Raw genomic sequence first — 16,532 nt, forward strand, 5'->3', positions numbered from 1 at the left:
AGAAGGGGATGAGGTGCACAAGCTGGCATACTCACGCCCCCTATTCTCAACGCAAGAGCAGTCCCGAGCAGCATCACCTATTACCACCAGTCACCACATAAGCGCAGAGGGCGAAGTCGGACCAGAGCGACCTCACCCCTGGGAGGGCTGCAACCATGCCCCAACGCCTCCGCAGAGACAGGTGAGCGTAACAGAACGCAAAGCCTCTTCGAACCTCTGCCTGGGTGTTATGGAAACTTCTGACACTAACCAGTTGGCCCTATTACTGGGAGAGTTACGGGTTGAAGTTCATGCTTCAAGACAGGAAACCAATGCCCTAAGGAGGGATCGAATTGTGAACCCGGGGGCGGACAGATGAACTAGCAAGGCAAATGCTCGAGGCACAGGCAGACCAGGTCCCACTGCCGGGGTATGCCTCTCCTGCCGCGCCTGCACAGCCCATGCCAGTACAGGTGGTTCTTCCAGGGGGGGTTCCCCTGGCCCCGCCAGAACGCTTCACAGGCGATCCGATTAAGTACACCATCTTTATGAATCAATGTCGCCTACATTTCTTGTGCAGACCTGGGGCATTCCCCAACGATAAATCAAGATTGCCATTTGTACTCTCATATTTGGGAGGTAGTGCAGCGGACTGGTCAATACCCTTGGTAAACCAGGATGATCCTTTGCTTCGAGACTTCGGAGGTTTCTAGCGTGAAATGGAGAAACTATTTGCACAGCATACTCAAAGGCGGGCTCTGGACGATGAACTGTTATCACTATGGCAGGGTAATCAAGACCTACTAACATATATCGCTTCCTTCAATCGTCTGATAGCACAAACTAACTGGCCAGAGGAGACAAGAACTACTCTTACAGAGGCTTGCAAGGAGAATTTAAGGACGTATTAGCCCAAGTAGTAAATTCCCCAGAAAGATGTGCTGAATACATCGACCTGACAGTGCAGCTCGATCACAGATTGCAGGATCGGAAGATTGGTCTGGCCAAGGCCGAGGGGCGGTCGGTCTGTGTGCGACCCCGTGAGAATCAAACCAAATCCCACGATCAGTCCAAGCCAATGCAAATCGGAGGCTTGCGGAGCCCACTCACCAAGGGAGAAAAGGAGATAGCAGCAGCTTTGTTTGTACTGTGGTAAGGCAGATCACTATCTCCGAGAATGCCCGGTAAAACCACCCAGGAAAGCAGTTGGAGCAACGGACAAAGGGTGAATAAGAACAACAGGACTCAGGGTAACTCCAACACCCGGCAAGCGTAAGGGTCCACTTGTCGAGCGGTGAAAAGGAACCTATACTGACCTCCCATCTAGTCATCCCAGTGCTCCTGGTAAACCACAAGCAACCGTCAAAAATACATGCCTTGGAGGCATACATTGACAGTGGGGCTGTGGGAAATTACATGGACCAAGATCTGGCTATCCAGATAGGCCTTCCGGTGTCCAGTCATAATGTCGAAAATAAAAAATGTCGAAAAAAAAAAAGTTTGATCTATTTTTTTATTTATATGTATTTTTTGGGTTTGGTAAGTATAAAAAAAAACGTATTGACATTTTATTTTCGACATTATGACGTTCAACATTATAGTTTTCGACCAAATGACTATAAACCAGGCCTTCCTCTCCGACAGAAGCAGCAAATGGGCAAGGTTAGATAGTTATTGGCATAAGGAATTGGGGGGAAGGGGGTGTTGGGGCAGAGAGGCGAGGTGGGCTCTGGCCTGCAGGGGTGGGGGTCGAGGGGACACCGGCAGTTTATTGGAGATGGATGAATATTTGTGCTGGGGCCTGTTTCTGTCTCACGCTCTCCGCAGAGTGCATTCTTTGAGAAATGATACTAGGTATTTGCAACATTGAGACGGCAGGGAACGGATAGACTGTGGGAACAAGGCTCGTGGGGAGCTGGCCCGATTTGTTGATGGCTTGGTCCCTCTGTGTGAGAGTGGCCGGGGGTGCGAGTGCTGCAGCCTGAGAGTGGTGGTTTTTTGGGCCTAGTAATAAAGTGGCGTCTAGGCTTGATACAAAATGGAGTGTTAGTGCGAGGACATAGGCAATGTAATTCATCTAATTCTGTGTTATAAGGCTCTTTACACGTAACATATGGGTTTTTTTTTTTCTTCTTATTTTGGCTTACCCATGTGGCTAGGAGGGAGGGATAGGACCATTTCCTTCCCAACACTAGGTCATATCCCTGCAAATCAAACCAGGCCGGGGATGATTCTCGGTTAACAGCTCCGATTGGCCTCATCCCTAGGTGATCTAGAGACCGGCCCAGACAGGATGCGTCTCCATCCAGTCCCAAGCTTCCTTGGGGGTATGGGACAAATGGACCGTGTCCTTGTGGTCAACTTTGAGCAGAGCGGGGAAGAAAAGAGATATTTAATACTGAGTGACATCAGCTTCCTCTTAACAGAGTCAAAGGACCGTCTGGCCCGCTGTACCTCCTTTGTAAAATCTGGAGCGAAGAAAATCTGATTCTGTTATACGCAATTGGGCGTATCGCCCTCGCCATATGTAGGGGAGTGTCCCGATCCCTGTGATTTAGCAGACACGCTATCACTGTGCGCGGAGGCGCTCCAGGCTCTGGGCAGCCCATCGGGTCTCAAGCCCGTTATATTGTTTTTTTTTTGTGCCATTAGATCGGTCAGCCAGCATTCTAGAAATAACTCCATACTGGGCCCCTCTTCCTTCTCTGGCAGCCCAAGAATGCATAGATTAGTTTGGGACTTGCCCTCACTGTCCTAGGCCTGGTTTTCCAGGACGCTGAGTTTCTGCGATACCGACGCAAACTGTCTTTTAATTTTCTTAAGTGCATCTTTGTTATCTGATACACGTTGCTCCGCCTCGCCCACCCATGAGGACAAGGTGCGAAGATCCTGCTGCAGGCAAGACACCTCTGAGGCCAAACCATCAATCTTTGTCTCTACCGAGGTCCTGGAGTCCCCTATGGCACTCATAATGTCCATGAGCGATATGCCTTGTTCTGCTCAGAAAGCTCCCAAACAGATCACTGCTGTTTCTTGTGATGCAATCGGAGGTGGAGGGGCGTTCACTGTATAGTGGGCGATCATATTCTGTAGGTTCCCCTTCCAGGGGTTTCTTTTGCCATCCCTGCAGGGCCGTTTGTGCCGAAGTAGTCCTTGGCCACAGCTGGTGCCCCCAATGGACTTACAAAGTGTTTGTCAGATGTGGCTTTCTGCCCCCACTAGCGTCTCGCCAACAATTCGGGGGTACAGTCACAGCTCCAATCCTTGGCGCCACCTTTCCTGCCCATTCAATGCCCCCAAGCTTCTGCAGAGTATGCCCACCAACTATCAAGTGTCCCCTTCTCCTCCCACAGTCTCCAAATCGAAAGGTTCTCACCCCCAAGGGGCCGTCACCCCCACAACTGCTTCCTTGCACCTGGCGGTCCTCAAGTGTACCAATTTCAGGGAGGGAAGTGCTCTGGGGCTCAAAAAATGCTGGTCTGCCCCTATTTCGGCACCATCAGTTAAAGTTGCAACAGAATCCCTCCAGACTGGGGCACCCCCGCTCCAGTGTGAGAAGACTCCAACGCAGGGGCCAAGATGCCAGAATGGCCAGTGTCTGTATTTCAGATATGCAATGAACCCCCAGGGGCCTTTCCCCTCCTACCCCCCTAGTGGACGGCACCACTGCAGGCATGCCCCCCAGGAATGTCTGCAGGGGGCAACTTTCACTATACGGGCTCCTGCAGGAGAGGGGTGGCCAAAAGCACTTCACATGCTGCTTTCAGCAGGGGCCGTCACCTCCCCAGAGGGTGCCCTGTTTCCAGGCTTCATATGATCTCCAGTGCAGCAACCTCTGCACCACTGCTCCTGGTTCCCGCTTTGGCTGCCTGTGCAGCCTCCTGGGCCTCACTCGTCATGTCTGTGCACCTACTGTTTATGCTTGCTGCAATCACCGTCTGCAGCCAAGTCCGGCTCTTCTATCCGCAACTCCGGTGCTCCTGCTTCGATGCACACAGCGGGCACCGGGTTTCACGCCAGCTCCTCTGTCACCGCCAGCGGCCCGATCCGGGTCCGTCCTCCTCACCTTTGGTGCTCCTCCTGCAACAGATAAAGCGGGCATCAGATTGCTCACCCGCAGCTCAATGTGCACCTTCGACACCGCTAGCGGGCCAGCCCAGCTCTCAGATCTGCAGTTGTAGTGTGCCTGCTGAAATGTGCTTCACGGGTGCCGGATTATTTTTCTGCTACCCGCTGATTCTGTCCACGCCGGCACAGATTCTCCAACTGCAGTGGGTCCAATGTCAGGGCCCGCACCACGTCTGGACCGCCTGCTGCAGCTTGTGTGCCCCCAGCCGCCTTACTAAGATGGCGTGCAGCCTCAGTGTACCGCACAGGATTTGTCGAGGCAGGAATATCCTGCACCGATTTTTGTCAATGTTGTTGCAGATTGTGGCAGAAACTTTCCGCTACCTCTGCAATATAAAGATTTCACAGGATATTAGCTGCAGAAAGCATTTTGCTAAAGGATATCGGCGGCCCAGGCGGAGCGCCTACGGCTCAAGTCTGCATGAGCCGACTGCTCAACAGCGCCCCAGGAATGCATGGTTAACGGCGATGGGTCCTAGTGTAATGGGAAGAGGTTCTGTCACTAGGTGCATGATTGGAGAATTGGAAATACCGACAGCCTTCAGTTTCTCTTGGCATAGGTACATTAGCAACGGTATCCATTCGTAGGGCTGATCTATTAACTCCAGTGTCCACTAAACAAGATGCAGGCATTCCCTCCACATGACACTGAACATAGGGGCCTTCCTGATCGATTGGAATTAAAGGAGTTTCCAGAATGTCCTCCCCTCCTTGTTGTCTGAAAGGGTCTTCCTCAATCTGGGGAATGGCCGGCTGCCCAGAAGTGAAAGTGGTGACATTCTGGCTCTGGAATGGGCCTGGAGCTCTTTGGTTGATATCTGAGAAAGAGGTTGTGCCCTCTGGTGGGAGAGCTTGGATATTGTTTGGTTGTGCATTTACCTGAGTGTATGGTCTCTGTGGTCTATAAGACACTTTTCTTTCAATGCCATGTCTGCTTGCAATAATTACAAACCAAGGAGTTAGTCAGGGGACCTTGTGGCCTCTTTCGGTTGAGCCAATTCCCTTACCTCCGTTCTACTTGGGCCCATTATCTGGTCTGGCGTGCCCTGGGCCCCATTGTCTTTCATGGACTGGTTCCCCGGGGTAATCCACCACTTAGATTAAATGCAGCAATGGGTCAAATACAAGTAACTGTGTGCTATTCTTCAAATTAGAATTGGAATTGAATCACCAGCAGCAAAAATCTCAATGACTGAGAACCCTCCACTATGGTTCTGAAAATTACAAATGTCACAGTGATTGTCACAAGACTATATTCGCGCTTGGTTCAAAAAGCTTATAATGTTCAAAGTCCGTCCATTGGTAGTTGAAATGTTTGAATTGATTTTGAAATAAACAATAGCATAGGATGTGAAGATTGTTGTCCTGTTTATTCCTTATTCTTCATAAGAACAGCCGACACGTGTTTCGACCAGCTTGGTCGTTATCAAGGCTGTATGTAATAATTATTCCAATTTAGTCAACACAAAATAATGACAAATTGGCCGACAAACAGAACAAATAACAGGACTGATGGATTTGTTTGAATAGAAAATTAAAACAAAACATACCACACATGATGTTGTCATTGGAGAGAGGAAACCACGTAGTCACAATCAAAAAGGAAAAGAAGAAAAGGTAAAAAAAGTACAGTTTCAAATCCATATCGATCTGGGTATCATGTATATCACATCAGTTAAATAATATATTCCAATGACCAATACTGAGTATAACCATTATATGTATTTATCAAACACCAAAGATATACTAGACGCCAGTGTGCAATCCAGTGTCCAGACACATTGATAGTTCACCATATTGAGTGCTGGGAAAGCAATTCCAATTAATCCTCATAGGATAATCATGGTGCTATGAATTCCTTGTGCTAATTCTTATCCCAAGTGCATGCTACTGCATTAATGTAAAAAAATGACCAAAATAGGCTTAGTTTACCCTGAATTGGATTACGTTATGATCAATCTGAAAGCCAAAAATAAATGTATTGGATGTTTTTGATGCCTTGTTTTGACAGTAAGTATGGTTAATAAATTCACTGTTAATATTAAGATATGATTGGTATAGTAGGTTAAAAGTCGCCTACCTCAGGGACTAATCCGTCCTACTGCAGTAGTATTATGGTGTCACTAGAAGATTCATTATTTCAATACGAGATACCTCTTCATCTCTAATCCCCCACTTACCCCTTGTGTGATTTGCCCTACTAGAGGACCTCCTCGTCTATTCTGTGGGGGTTTGCACATTTTGCACTTGTCCCTGCAAGTTCGACATCTTTAAAGTCATCCGCTTAATCTTGAATGCCTCCTCTGTTTGCTCTTGACATGCTACACAGCGATGGGTCACCACCACCAGTTCCAACAAAGATTTAGTCTGCCACCCAATACACACGTTCTTAAACTGTGCTTGAACCTTTGGTAACAGCCCAGTAACAAAGGAGTTAGCTATATCTGACTCATCTGTTTTATAAATGCCTGAATACGGTGCAAACACTAGCTTTCACCTGTTTAAGTAATCCATAGGAGATTTTACTTTATTTTGCTTGCAGTTCCCTATTTTGGCACGCTCAGTCTTATGTGGGCTGATCTTGGGGATCGCAGTGACTATCCTATCCCTAGTCTAAACCGATGGATACTCCTGTACCTGGGTCCAATGCTCGCCAGTTTGCATGTTCTACTAGTCTGTCTTGCATCTGGTGGAATGACTATCTTTATGGTTTGATTCATGTCTGCCCATGAGGGATTATAACATTGGACAACTGTCTAGAGCTCTTCATTAAAGTGCTGTGGTTCCTCCCTAATGTTTGGGAATTCCATTGCCAGGTTTTGCAAATCTCCTGGTGTCCATGCAACATGTACATTATCGTAATTTGGTGGTTGCTTTGTTACCTGCCGGCATTTGTCGATTGGGTGCTCGAGTCTCTCATGTATACTGTCCCTCCTCTTAGTTTAGGTGGAAGGTGCATGCAGTAGCATGTGCCACGCCTCCCCTTGCGGATCCCTTGTCACTTGAGTCGGGTTGTACAGGCAGGGAGGTGTGAGAAACCTGAATGTGCCTCAATCCAGGTGGCCAGGACACAGCCATCGCTATTGGATCTAGTTCCTGGGGGTGGACCAGAGAGGGAGTATCACCTGAACAGAGGGTTCCCTGGGAATCGAAGTGGGACGCCAACGGGTGAGGTGTGGTATCCCCCTTATGACACCTTTTCCCCCCCATCCTACCCAGTAGGATATTCAAACACTCTACCCCCTCCCACGACGCAAACGGTTTATAGTGAAAAGTTTGAATACAAAAGGATCGAATGCAATACTTTCAAACCAAAAGGATCTAAAAAAATTTTGAATACCCGTTTATTTATTTTTTATTTTTTGGGGGGTCCCCCGCCAAACCTTGGGGGAAATACCACAAATTCTTCCTATACGAAACCAAAAAAAAAAACATTAAAAAGTCATTCAAACATTTTTTTTCTCCATCCTTTTGTTTCGAACATATTGCATTTCGTAACTTTGACTGGACACCGACGCAAACACTTTCACGCACCATGAAAGAAAACAGACGAACACCAAAGCCATCAACCTGACATGTCCCAATATGAGGGTCAATCAAAGTCAGGAAATTTACCAGAATCACATGCACCTGACAGCCCTTTCCCATCCCCACAGGGATAAAAGGTAGAGCACGAGAGCACAATACGGGCAAGGCAGACAACACAACCAGACAGCTATCCAAACATGGCAGTTCAAGAGGAGGAGAAAGGCGGTGAGACCCGAAAAGGCTGACAAGGAGAAAAGCAACATTGCCCTTTCCAACCCAAGCCGGCGAAACATCTTCAGAAGGAAACATAAGATCGCGAACAATAACCCAAGTGTGTTGCAGCAGATGTCAACGGTACATGAAGCAGGTCTACGCTGATAAGCAGGACAGGAGACGCCTGCTACCATGGTCCCGGCCTTGACTTCCGATACGAAGAAAGCTAAGCGGTTCATCACAGCCGGTGAGTCGAGGGGAGAATCAATAAAGAAACCGAAATGTGTTGAACAAAAGTAGCAAATGGCTGACTATGGAAATTACAAAGAACTGATAATGTAAAAGGGGTAAGCCAGCTGCAGATGAGACGTGCACCACATTGGTGCTCACTCGAGAAACTTGAGTAGTCATTGAGACTACTGTTACCAGAAGGCCTTGGGACAGGTGAGAAGAGGGTCATTGTGGTCATACGGGGGTATAGTAAAATTCTCTGCACAGTCAGATGTCTTTGAGCGGCAGATGATTGTAGAGCTAAAAAAGAATCCCACATTGTAAGAAACTGGAAAAAAGCAGTTTGTTGACAAGAATGAACCTGGCAGAGGGTTGTTCACAGTGAACTTTTAATCCACTAAGATTTGTGAAAATCACAAAGGAGATTGTGTAGAAAGCCATAGTGAACCCGACGGAGGGAGGCAAACAGTTGAGCAGGATCTGCACCCGGAAGAAAGGGGGGCGGGTCCAGGGTTGAGAAGCCATCTGCCCAACAGCACATGAATGCAACCGAGAAATCGTTTTGAATACAAGCCAGAGTGAACCTGACGGAGGGAGGTGGATATTCGAGAGCGTCTGAGGCCCGGAAGAGGGGGGCCCAGGGGTGAGGAATCATCACCTCAAGTGCACTCCAAAAGGAACTTTTTTGGTTGTTAATTTTGAACCTATCGGTCCATCGAAAGTAGGAAAGCAAACCTCTGAAGGTCCTGATATCGCTAAGAACTGTGTGGGGGTTCTGAACCCGGAAGATGGGGGTCCAGAGGCTAAGCCATCACCCAACGTACCATTGCTAAATAACTTTTTGTTATTTTTAACACATCAGGTTCTCTAAGGCAAGAGACTTTTGATAAAGAGACTTGGCCATCGACGGTCCTGATAGCTAAGAACAGAACTGTTGTCTCGTGCTGGGAAAGCTTGAGCGTGTGCTGTGCTCCAGAGTCCCGCCTTGTCACGTGCTCAAAACGTGGGGAAGGGAGACCACAATTCCTGCATCCTGACTTATTATTTGTGAACACTTCTTTCTTTGCTGTGAATCCTGTCTAACACTTTGTTTATATTTAGCGTAAGGATTGGCAATATGTTTTCTTTAGTATAGGCCCTTTTATTTTACACGACGCCACTAGGGCTGCCTTCTTTTGATTTGATGGTCTTAGCTTGCTGCCATCTTAGATTTAGGTTTAGATCCGGCTTTTTTCCATCCTACCTATATAGCTAAATAAACTCCCTTGAACTGTGATCACTTGTCTGCCTATTCATGATACCATATATTTCTGAAAACCACAGGGGACCCCACACTCTGGGTTAGGGTATTAGTATAACTAATAATCTTGGAAAGAAAATCCAGAGGATACAATTTTAAAGGCAAGGTATCAAAGGATTTTATTAAACCTGATGCATTATTTTAATATACGAATTGAATCATGATTTAATCGGCACTAGAATTACAATTTACATAGCAGGAAAATTAAGAACATACAAATTAAATACAATTTATACCATTCAATCGTTTATTCATTCGTCCGCATGCGTCCATCATGCATCCACACACTCATGCCAAACAGTGTGTTTAAGATAAAACCTATAAAAAGTCCTAACAAACCATTAATCATTTTCATTATTATAGAAAAAAGATGATGTACAATCAATATACATGGCCACAATAAATTGTGCAAGTGGTCAAAAGTTGGGATGGTTCACATAAATGTCCGAGGGCGACCTCATCTCAGATTTCTCTATTCATGATACATGCCTTCCTTGCAGAGAGCAAGACTAGTTGGCAACAGAGCATTCACTGGCACCTCTTTCTCTTGAGGTTCCAGCTATCTCTGTCCTGCTCTTACTGTGGTGCGCGTGCTAGTGGAAAAGTTCAACAATGTCCTTGGCACATTCGCTATCCTGCTCTCCCTGTTCTGCTTCTGCATTTTCCGCTATCTGAGGGCACAGTTGTGTGTCCTTGTCTCATGCGTCTCTCGACCATAGGTACTTTATCTGTCTTCTCAATCCGTCATTAACATCCTTCAGTCTGCTGATCTTTCAGGCATTGCATCTTGCAGTCTCTTCCCCTAACCATGTTGTAAATGCTCCCCCCCCCCGCCCCCTGTTTTGCAGGCATCTTCCCTTTCTGTTTCTTGAAGGCCTGTCAGAGTGCTCCCAGTTTCTCTAGATTGAAAGTCCCTCTATTGGGAACTGCATGCTTTTGTTCTGTTGGGTAAGATTGTGCCAAGAATCTAAGAATTCGCTGTTAAAGTGAGTGAACATATAATATGCCGGTGACCTCTTTGGGGGTCTTCTGCTTGCTTAGACTGCCCTTTGCCTGTTTCTGTCCCTAATTATTATCACTCACCAGTTTGCAGCTGCCCGTTATCCAACCTCCTATGTTCCACCCACTCTTTGACTCAACTCTTTTGCGGTCCTGGGAAAGGAGGGGACTGAAACAGATGTGCCGCAGAATGGTCCTGACAGGGTTATGGGTAGGGACCCGATTTTCAAAATATAAAACTGGGACAGGGCGTCTAACATAAAAGTAGGATTAAGTTTTGAAAGTTGCTGCCCAGGCAATACACCTCAGTAGCAGTAGGGAGAAGGAGGGGGTTTGTGTCATGCATTTGCTATAGTAACACAACGAAGCTTTTGCTCCAGTGGATATTTGCAGGCATGGTTGAATGAGTTTCACATGCAGGATCTGCGGTGCAATCGGTTAGTGCTACCGCTGATAACTAAGGTTGGTGATTCAAAACCACTTAGGGATGGCTTACCTTTTAAGTGTTACTATTAAATTAATTATTTGTTTATTCTTTTACAAACTACGACTATCTTGTTTAGTAAAATGCAGTATTTCATCTGTGCAAGATCACACGTTCTTAGATCCCCTACCAAAAACCGGGACAACAGTTTTCAAATGAATAATACACTTTAGAAGGGGGGGACGGTGCACCTAATTCCAGGACAGTCCCGGAAAAGCGGGGACGTCTGGTCACCCTAGTTATGGGGCACTCCACCTGCAAGCATTAGTCTGCGCCTATTTAATTGGTTTCCGGTGCTTTAACTCCAAACTTCCTTTTTTATCGATCCCTACTCTAAACAGAAACCATATGATCCAGAGGTCTTCCAATGGCTTTCTCCTTTTTCTGATCCTGTATGTATTATATACATAAACCGCCTAAGTAAACATCAGTCCCAATATTTTGCCAAATCCATTCCAGGACAGAGAAAATAAACCATTGTTGGGACCACCGCAATGAAACAGGCAAATCAAACAAACAATATAACATACCCAATTCACAATTTCAATCACATATCTGCATATCCCCGGAACACATCCCCTTTTGTCCGGCCAAGCCCAGACTTAACAAAAACACTCTGCTTCTCTGTGCGGCCCTGCATGATCACACATCTCACAGGTAACATCGTCTGCTTACCTTCTTGTTGGTGTACGCAGGGGTGTTCGGGAGGAGGTAGCTCAACAGTCCAATGCCGTACCACATTGCGCGACAGATCCGGGTCACAGCACCATCTGTTAATGTTGTGGAGAAAATAATGAATTTAGTCCTCGGCATGTGAGCATTCTATACTGCAAGAAATCACAAATGTGGGAGTTTCAGACTGCCTAGGCCATGGTGTACTGTGCCACCGCCAGGCATATCCGGTACTTAGTCTGCTGGAGGAAGGACAATTACCACAGGGAACATGAGACAATAGGAAAGCAGGAACTTAATGCTACAACACTCAGAGGGAGGTTGGGATGCAGTTGGTGGAAATATGTTTTGCGTTATCATAGATGCATATCAGTCCCGTTTGGTAGACCATAGTTTTGCAAAAGGGAGGAGATGGATATGTCCAAAGGTGGTGTGATAATTGGGTTGTTTTCCATGCGAATTTAAAAATTTTAGGTTAGCATGCAATGTAATTTTGTGTGCCTGAGGTGCTCTGGCAATCTTGGCAGTTTGGGTTCTTATTTTCCTGGGCAACTCTATACGTTGTATCCCAGGTCAAAAGTCCAGAAGGTTAATTCTGTGACTGCCAAGCCATAGCCAAGAGTGGTGTAGTCAAGAATAGACTGTGCATGACGATAAAGGTTGTTGGTAACCAAATGTAAGGGCCTGGTCAAACTAGTACTGTACATTTGCTGCTGTTATTTGGCATTTATATAGCGCCTCATGTATCATTGGTATGATCTCAAAGCGCTGGTAGGTTGAACGCCCTCGGGAACCGCAGTTCAAGTCAGTGGAGAGAGAGTGTTGTATAGTGCATGGGCGCACCGGATATGTGTGCAACTGGTGAGGTTGTTGCATGATAGCTGCTGCTTAGCGCTAGGTGTGGTGCTGAGGAAATCAGTTGGATGTGTTCAGTCTGGAGGGTGGACACCCAGACTGATTTCTGGCTGTGTTAGGCCCGAGGAGATGCCTAAAGCTAGCGGTATGTGCTCAGCTGGCTGTGTTTTATTAGGATGATGAGTTTGTGGGGTCATGTTAGTATGAGAACAGCTATACCGAATGTGTCATAGTATTGCTGTGTTGTAGTTGAGTGCTGTATAGGAGAGAGTAATCGTATTAGTGTGATATGCTGGTTATCAGTAAAGCGCCTGCGACCAGGCACTAGAGCAGGACAGGGGGGGGGGGGGGGGGGGTGTGCATAGCAGTATACACATATACAGGGACAGGACGGAGAGGGTAAACATGCGATACGGAAAACATGGGGATACAGGTATATAGCATATACATAGCATGAATATGAGGTATAGGGTTATATTGCGGTATATCCACTCCATCTACTCTGTGATTTCATCCTCTCAGTTCGCTCTATCCTTTCCTTCCACTCTATCCAGTCCATCCACTCCGTCTACTCCATCTGTTCCATCCACTTCATCCGTTAGATCTGTTAGATCTGTTCCATCCTCTTCATTTACTCCATCCACTCCATTCTTTCCATCCACTCCATTCTTTCCGTCCACTCCATTCTTTCCGTCCACTCCATTCTTTCCGTCCACTCCATTCTTTCCGTCCACTCCATCTTTTCTATCCACTCCATCTTTTCTATCATCTCCACTCTTTCATTCACTCGATCCTTCCTATCCACTCCATTCATTCCATCCATTCTGTCCACTCCATTTCCATCCACTCCATGCTTTCCATCTGTTCTATCCTTTCCAACCGCTCCATCCTTTCCATCGATTCCCTATACATATGCATTTACATAGCATAAATATGAGATGCAGGGTTATATCGAGGTATATCCACTCCATCTACTCTGTGCTTTTATCCGCTCAGCTCGTTCTATCCTTTCCTTCCACTCTATCCAGTCCATCCACTCCATCCATGTCAAAAAGGTTAAGATTTTGTTCTTTGGCATGTCGTGCTATACTGTTGGTTTACTGTGAGACAGGTTTGTGCCTTACTTGGTAACATGCTTTCACAGTTTTGTAATACATAGCTGCCTACAGTGATAAAATACACCCAGCTCCCTAAGCAAGCGGTGCTCAGTACACCATGTGAAAGGCAAAGGCGGATGTATGACAAACCAGGTAGATGGGGAGAGAAGGGACAGATGTCTGTCGTCCTGTAACCAGTGACAGCTAGGCACCTTTATGGTTTGTTCCTTTGCTTTCACTGCTAGTTCAAGGCAATGATGAGCTTTGTTGATTGTACAGTGCTTTATGCCACAGTAGAGACAAGGCAGGTGATCTTTCAGGCTTGGAAGCCAACAAACAAGTGTGGCCAGAGAACATCACTGAAGTGCCCCATATCCATCCAAGTGGAGAGAATGGGTGTGGAACAGAAGTGACTGTACCCAGTCATCTACTGTACTATATATTTTATATTCATGTTGGATTGCTAAGCTTTTGAGCAAAGTTTCCATATTTATTTGATCTTTTAGTGTGACTGTTGCATAATGCATCTCAATGTACACCTTAAAATAAGCCTACATACATTTGGTACTGATGGCTATTAAAGAAATACTAGATATTGATAAAACACCTGCCTTAAGTATCTTACCACCGACTGCCTTTCCTGCGTATTGATGCCCACATATTAAAGTTAAGTAGCTCATATTCATACAGGTGTTTAAATCTTAGAGAGCCAGGACTTCAGTATTCCTGTCTATAGATGCAAGGATGTAATGGTGAGGATTAGCTATTGAACAGCTTAAACACTATATAATGATTCAAAATCTGATGGACCGAAAATGTAATTTTAATACAAAAATCTAACCTACATGTATGCTATTTTCTATATTTGCATATTTCTCAATGTTCATTTTTTCTTGTCCCCCTCGTGTTCAGCTTTTTATTCACCACCTTTTTTTCCTAAAATGTTAGAGGGTTTTGAAGGATTCAGTCTGATTCTTAAAAATACATGTTTGTGCTGTATAGAATAACCTCTTGACCTGTTTTTTAAAAAAAAGTTTAGGGAGTAAATCATAGATGTATTACTCCCCATTGTCCTTTTTTAATTAATTTGCGTTTCTTTCCATATAGTAAAAGCTCAGGGGAGAAATATTGTAATTCATTGTATGATCTTTTATTTGCTGATTGTTTGCGTTTTGTTGATTTGATGATCTACAGTACACTATGGATATAGAAATCGTCATTGATTGAGCTTGCTAGATGTTGGTGAGTAACTGGAAGCAAAGCCTTTTTGGCTAATGACGACTGTCTTGCTTTTTAATAGGTGACTCCAACAGTTTGTGTGTTGCCCCATCTGTGGTTGCGGATCAGCATAGATGGACAATTTATCATTCCAAAGTAAACCTTCCTGCAGCACTAAATGACCCTAGATTAGCAAAAAGAGAATCTGATTTCTTTACAAAAACATGGGGTCTGGACTTTGTGGAGACCGAGGTTATGCCTTCCTTCTACCTCCCGCCAATAACCAAGGAGAATTTTGCATTGTACAAACAAGATACTACTCAGGTAAAACCTCCATTCTTGTCAGTATAGTAGTGCAATGTAAAAGTGATAACCGTATTTTGTGTAAATGGCACTTTATTTGTTAATGAGTACAAGAAAATATAAATACGGTATTAGAGCTTTTCAAACCTATCTGAAATCTGAGCCATGATTGTACCAAACAGCAACATTTTCCTACCACAGAATTGTTCTCTTAAAATGTTTGCAACCAGACTCTGATTTTGGAAATCTTAAAATAACCATTTGGGGGCATCTAAGCAGTGGTAGATCATTCCTGTCATGCAAATTATAAATAGCTGCAATTAGTACAAAGTGTATGTATACTTGCGTGTGTAGATCATTGTGATTAGGGTGACAATGTACAGGGGAAGATAACACATATGTTTAGAAGTTGTAATGGTAAACTATGTGATGCATGTATTTATTGTTTATTACTAGAAATATTGTTATACCATCAAGTGCTTTTAACAAAAGTTTAGTAAAAGAAAAAGTGTATGTATGTTTTGAATTCTCAGAAGCACTGTGCTAAGCAGTGCATCTCGGCTCTGTAGATTTTATCCATACACAGCAAATTATACACGCAAAAGCAACACATACATGCCTTTCACCTTCATTAAAGCCAAAGACTGTATAAAATTGCTGGCATGACCCAGTTTTCCTATTCCCCTTGTGCAAAGTAGGTATAAGGCGACACTTCAATAGGAATGTTTGTGTGAATGAAGAGAAATGTGCATTTAGTGGAGAAGTTTACTGTGTGGATAATCCATCTATTTCTGAAGCTTTATTGATTGTTTATTTATATAGCACCTATACACAATGGGCCTCATTACGACTGAGACAGAACGGGTTAATGGGCCCCGCTAAAGGAGGCGGACCCGTTAAACCCGTTCCGCCTCATTACAAGCTCCCCTCGCGGGACCTGGTAAGTAACGCCTGGTCAAACCAGGGAGCAAACAACGGGTGGCTCGTAATCGGCCTGTTGTTTGCACCCATTCCCATCGAGCCCTATGGGGGCTCAGATGGGAATGGGGAAGGTCCGGGCCCGGGTTCCTGGAGGGAGGAATTACCGGGCCCTCCGAACTCGGAATGGCCCGGTTATTCCCCATTCTGGGAATCCGGACCCGATTTCGGCGGCATTGCTACCGCTGAAGTCGTAATGAGGCCCAATGTGTTTCAAAGCGCTTCAAGGCAGGGATGGGACAAGAGAGAATACAGTGAAATTCTTATAATACCTTGAAACATTAAGAATGTGAAATTAACTGTCATACTCGGCCTGGTGAAATTTCCGATAGTGCAAGAGCTTTTGACAGTGATAAGGAGGGGAGGGGCTAGGAAGGAGAATGAGACAGACTGGCGGCTACCTTACTAGGCCTGACAAAAATGTTGGTAGTGCATGAATTTAACAAGAATCGGCGGGGGTTGGCGGGGAGACTGGGAGAAGGAGAAGAACAAAACAAGCAACTATCGTACTGGACCTGACCGCATTTCAGATAGTGTTGGAGGGGGA

The 16,532-nt window shown here is 45.4% G+C and overlaps 1 protein-coding gene across 2 annotated transcripts in view; it reads left to right on the forward strand.

Annotated features, from left to right (window-relative positions):
- VPS54 (VPS54 subunit of GARP complex) overlaps positions 1-16,532 on the forward strand; it is a 2,536,401-nt gene that overhangs the window by 438,170 nt on the left and 2,081,699 nt on the right. For both annotated transcript variants that reach the window (XM_069608186.1, XM_069608187.1), the window contains one exon: positions 14,787-15,028. In XM_069608186.1, coding sequence (XP_069464287.1) covers positions 14,787-15,028 — 242 coding nt within the window. The remainder of the gene's footprint in view (positions 1-14,786; positions 15,029-16,532) is intronic.

This window comes from Ambystoma mexicanum, chromosome 4q (assembly GCF_040938575.1).
Source record: "Ambystoma mexicanum isolate Mex_15411 chromosome 4q, UKY_AmexF1_1, whole genome shotgun sequence".
Taxonomy (NCBI): domain Eukaryota; kingdom Metazoa; phylum Chordata; class Amphibia; order Caudata; family Ambystomatidae; genus Ambystoma; species Ambystoma mexicanum.